Consider the following 5,554-nt stretch of genomic DNA (forward strand, 5'->3'; position numbering starts at 1 on the left):
AAGATAGCTAACACAGCCAACTGAACTTAAATACAAAAACAGCTATAACTCAGTCAATTTTACAAATATTAACCTAGTTTGGTGTTGTAGTAGCTTAGACTACATACTCTGCACTAATAGAGAGCGCACAAGACCTTTATTGAAAACTATCTGGAGTCAGCTCTATCAGCAAAATCTCATGAACCACTGGACAGATTTTGAAACTTTCAGGAAATGATCAGTAGAGGAAAAGGTAAAAAATGTCTTTCAATATGGAGAGGGGGGTGGCAGGAGTAAACTAGATTTAAAAAAACTGATTCACCTTACAAGCGGAGGATACTATAGTAACAAGGAACTGGCACTTCATGCAAGTTTCATTACATCTTTGCAGTGGACTAAACTACAGTTGGAGATTTTTTTTTTTTTTAAAGGCATAAGTGCATCATTTGCTTTTATAAATGGTGGATTTGCTTTGTAGTATAGATTCAAAGGATTTGAAGGGAGGGAGCAGTTTAAAAAAAAAGTTTGGAGACTGGTAGAAACTGTCTCTGGGATTTTTGTCAGTAATTGGTAGATATGCCTCCACCAATTACCTTTTGAAGGCAAAGTTATTCACATCATACATTTCAAAGAGGTAAAATTTGTGGCAGTAGCTTAGTTTACATATTGGAGCAGCAGATCAGTTTAAGGCTTGACCCAGGTGGATTTTATTCATTTCAGTTTGAAATACTGGCAAGGGAGCAGGTGATCCCTTTAGGAATGCTGTTTATACAAAGTTATTTTAGGTTCAGTTTTGAGTCATTAGCTGCAGACAGGCAATATGAAAAGCTTCAGGGTTTTTCCATGCAAGGCTTTGAGACTTGTTATAAGTTGATACTTCTGCAGTTTAGTCTTGGACCACCAGTTTAATTTTGCATTTACACCATTCATAGGGTACATTTTTCATCATTCCTACAATTCAAGATTTAACTTGAAGTTTTTAAAGTGCCTTGGACTTCAGTTTTCTTAAATGAAAGTGGGCTACACAAGTTGAATAACTCATTCCTTTGATTAACAGCAAGTTTATTTAAAATTTTATTCAAGGACACATTTGACAAGGTCTTCCTTGTATCCAATCTGGAAGACAAAAAAAGAGGTTCAGTAGAGTTTGCTTTGATTTCATGTACAGGGTTTCCTCAACTTACCTCCATAATTTCTCAGTTTTAAGGCCCCTGTGAGAACACCCGTTTCTGCTGCCCAGAACCAGGACTGCCAGAAGAGTCAGAAGGACCAGATCCATGGTCCTTCAAGTAGTGGATACTCTGATAGTAGTCCTTGCCCTTTTCATGGTTTTTGCTGAAGGTGGTATAGGTGCCAGGAGGGTACAAACCATAAATGAGCCTGTAGTCAAATTGAGGATAAGGATAGGGAAGAGGATAAGGGTAGGGGTAAACTGAGAGGCCAACTTGTGGCAAGACTGGGCTTGCAAGAGGGTCACTTGCAAACACTTGACCAGGCCCCATACGATCAGCTGGGTAGCCGACTTCTTCGGTTTCATGCTGGTAGTTCCCCAGTTCAGCTTCCTTCACAACACTGGAAGTCTCACCAGACTGGAGGACTGGGCCAGAGGGTGCAGGGGGAAGACTTAAACTGGAGCGGAGCTCATTATTGGAGCTTAGAGCATCAGAGTTAGCCAATCCCTCTTCAGAGAAGATTTTAGGCTCAACAGCCCACTTCATTTCTGGGGGGGAAAAAAAAAAATAAAATTAATATATATATATATATATATATATATATATATATATATAATGAAGGGGACAGTATGTGTACAATCTGCAAAAAATAATCTAGGCTATTAAAAATGTAACCAGGAGATTACCTGGTGGATTAGCCTGGGCAGAGCTGGGATATCCAGCCTGAACAGGAATATAGCCAGCACCAACAGGGTATCCTGCTTGATATGTAGCAGAAAGCAAGTTTCCTGATGCTGGATTTGCATAAACAAGCTTTGAGGGACCAGGAGCTTGCCCAGCCATTGGCACATCTTTAGCAGCACTGTAAGACATGGGTGCATAGTTGCCACCTGCTCCTCCCCAGTTAGAGGCAGAATGACCTTCAGCATATGTGTCACTGCCACTCTGGTCTTGGGATTTTGACCCTGGGTGAGAACACACACTTAGTAGAGTATTTCCAACTACAAACTCAGTTTAAATCAAAAGCTTTACCTTTAATTGGAAGGCCATGTGTACCGAGAACCAGCCAGGCAGAGAGGAACACCCTAAATATATATGTAAAAAAAAAAACTGACTTAATATAAATTTTTAATTACTTTAAAACAAAATTGTGACCACAGCTGCTCCATCTTACCTCAGACAAAACTCTGCAGTCACCATAGTGAAACCCAGCAGTAAAGAACAAGCGATGGTGTTGGTTTATAAATTTTGCCGCAACAAGTCCTGACCAATCAGAGGTTAATGAGTTAATGACACACAGCTGCTGCTCAGTGACTCTGGAAATGCATCAGACTGCAACAGTTGGTTGAAATGACAGCAGCTGTTTATTAATTTGTGAATATGTAACTCAGTCAGACCTATCAAACCTAGTTCTAATCTCATTGTTTTTACTGGATTGGCTTTGAACTTTTAAAGTTTTATGTATGAACCTGAGGAGATTTATGAAGCTCAGTGATAGAAAATAAAAATATAAGCCTCATTGAGGTCTTAAAATTCTGACATTTTACAATATTTAATGCCGTTATGTTGCTTTATAATTCTGTTCGGGGTTATTTCTCTCTCTTAATAGCATGATATGTTGTGATATTTCATGAGATTGATAATGATGTTTTCAAGGTTTGACCAAAATAGCTACAACTTCGTTATTTTTCAACATAAATTAATCTGAGTTTAAAACTCTGACATGAAAGACAGTAGATGAAATGTATTCCTTCAAGGAATGATAGACCTTTAAACTTTATTTCACAAATTAGGACACATTGGCAGTTGTTTAATATTTATGTTCATCTGAGATTATTTTAGTCTCATTTCATGTTGGAATTCCAAATAACACAAAATATACTTATTTTTTTCTGCCAGTGCAACACATTTAGACATCTCCTAAAATCACAAATCTTGAATAAGGTCAAAGTTGGAACGTTCCAGTAAACTTTTGAACTTTGGCAGCCACTTTTTGGTAACAAACACACTCTCACTGCTGAAAGAAACCAGTCTGCTTGCCAGCGTGTGACCCCTGATCAGCCTGAATAACTCAGTCTGGTGAAGATCAACGCTGATCTTCACACGTTCCTGTCCGTTTGAGTCCCGTTGCTCGCTCCGGGGCACGTTCAGTTGGCTCTATAAAGTCTGGTGACCTCAGTCTCCCTCATTTACAGCCAATGACTTTAAGTGTGCTCAATCCAATCTGCAGGTATTTATTGAGAGAGAAGTGCACAGCCTCCCTCTAAGTAAATTGAAATCGCTGCCCTCCCGTGGGGCAGGGGATGGGTGGGGGGAGCGGGACCACAATCAGTGAGGGATATGAGAATATTTATGCATCAGTCATGATGTTATTACCATTTATTCCGTGTATTAAAAAGGTGTACTGTTTCAGCTCTGTCACCCATAAATTATTTTAATCTTCTAGTTCAAACAGAACACAAGAGGAAGATGGTGATGAGAAATTTGTTGGCTGCGAAATATCTCATGAATCACTGGACAGATTTTATAAAAACATGCAGAAAGTAGTCACTGGATGTACATCTACAACTTGTTCTCTCCGTCAAGGAGGTTATGTGTTCGGTGTTGGCTGGTTTGTTTGTCTGCAAGATTACTTAACTAATGAAGAGATTTTGACGAAATTTGGTGGTGATACAGATCATGATTTGGACCGGACTATTCTTTAATGACGCTGTAATCTTGGTTTGCGCTCTTCAAGTGCTTCTAGTTCAAAATGGACGCCACAGCCTGGTCGGTTATGGAGATATTACATTAAAAAATAAAGGTTGTAGCTAAGACATATTCACAACACATACTCCAAGTGCTACTTACTGCACAAGATATTTGCTAAAACTTTAGCAGTAATTGTTGGCGGCAACTGTGTTTGTCTGTTAGCAAAATATCTCATGAACCATTTGACTTGTTTTAATGAAACTCTCACAAAATAATAATTTGATGTACATCTGAAACTGATTACTTTTTCGAATCAATCTAATTTAAGATGGCCGCTACAGCTAATTGACATCAGCAAACACAAAAATGTCTGGAACTCAGCCAGTTTTACAGATACTGAGCTAAGATTTGATGTGGTTTTAGCTGAGGGTGATTCACAACACATACTCTGAGCTTGACGTTGTGCTACAAAGTGTGAGTTAGTGAGGATGTGAAACACTTTGCCAGGAATGCACATCCTCACATCTTTCCAGCTCCAGCTGTGTAAAACCTGTGACTTGTAAGCTATGCAGGTCAGTGCAGCCAGAGTCATGCTAAGCAAATAAAAGCAGTGATGTAATACACCCCCTCCACTCTGTCAACTCAGGATTGAAGACATGGTTCATTACCAGAGAGACACTTGAACCCAATGTAGCTTAGTGATAGCGCATAAATCAAATCATGATAAATGCATCTGATTGGTCTTTGTTCTGAGTGCGCATTGCAGTGTTCTAATGCAGAAAGATGGATTCTTATGTAAAAATCAATAGAGGAGAATATTCTCCAGAAATGTGTCAGCGTTTAGCGTTATGGATCTTTTTTGACAGAGAAGCAGCTGCTGCTTCAAGCTGAAAATGTTATCGTTTTTGTCAATCAATATATGAGCCACTTCTTTCACCATCTTCACTCTTCAAGCACCATCTGTCTTCTCAAGTACACTTAGATTGCCCATGTCCAGTTCCAAGACATTCTATGATGATTCTAAAATAACATTTTTCCTCTTACTGCTGATCAGGCAGGTCTGGGCAGTTTCATATGCCTAAAAGGATTGGTTTGTTTTGCATCAAGTGGTCAGATTGTCTATGAAAATCTCAGAAAATAATGAAAAGTCAGTCCTCTAAAGCTCACTGACATCTTCAGATGTTTGTTTTCTCAGGCAGTCTAAACCCCAAAAAGAACTGATTACAATATGACACAAATGAAAGGCCTAGCATTTCTTGAAGGAGTGCATATCATCTGCCGCCTTTCATGCCAGAGTTTTATTTGTAATCATTTTGGACGAACCTTGAAAATGTTAGTATGTGGAATCTCACGCAGTATTGCAAGATGTCAAGCTCAAAGTATGTTTTGTGAATGCCTCTCATCTACATCTACCACATCAAAGTTTAGCTCAATATCTGTAAAACTGACAGAGTTACATCTATTTCTGTGCTGGCTAAGGTCAATTAGCTATGGTGGTCATCTTGAACTGGATTGACTCCAAAAGGTAATCAGTTGTAGACGTGCATCCAATGATTACTTTCTGAAAGTTTCATTAAAATTTGATTTATGACTGATTTATGAGATATATTGGTAACAGACAGGCACACAAACACACACAAAAACATTATTGGCTACTTTTCACCTTTTGGCACCTGGTAAAAAAAATTTAGAAATTAGGTCTTAATATACTC

At 38.7% G+C, this 5,554-nt stretch overlaps 1 protein-coding gene across 1 annotated transcript; it reads right to left on the reverse strand.

Annotated features, from left to right (window-relative positions):
- Positions 1 to 1,020: 1,020 nt before the first annotated feature.
- LOC108242545 lies at positions 1,021 to 2,375 on the reverse strand. Its single transcript, XM_017427425.2, has 5 exons — positions 2,326 to 2,375; positions 2,184 to 2,236; positions 1,838 to 2,116; positions 1,164 to 1,699; positions 1,021 to 1,095 (listed from the first exon to the last, which is right to left on the reverse strand). The coding sequence occupies exons 1-4, from the start codon at positions 2,349 to 2,351 to the stop codon at positions 1,182 to 1,184; spliced, it is 876 nt and encodes a 291-aa protein (XP_017282914.1). The 5' UTR covers positions 2,352 to 2,375; the 3' UTR covers positions 1,021 to 1,095; positions 1,164 to 1,181.
- Between the last annotated feature and the right edge of the window lie 3,179 nt (positions 2,376 to 5,554).

Source organism: Kryptolebias marmoratus, linkage group LG14 (genome assembly GCF_001649575.2).
Source record: "Kryptolebias marmoratus isolate JLee-2015 linkage group LG14, ASM164957v2, whole genome shotgun sequence".
NCBI lineage: Eukaryota > Metazoa > Chordata > Actinopteri > Cyprinodontiformes > Rivulidae > Kryptolebias > Kryptolebias marmoratus.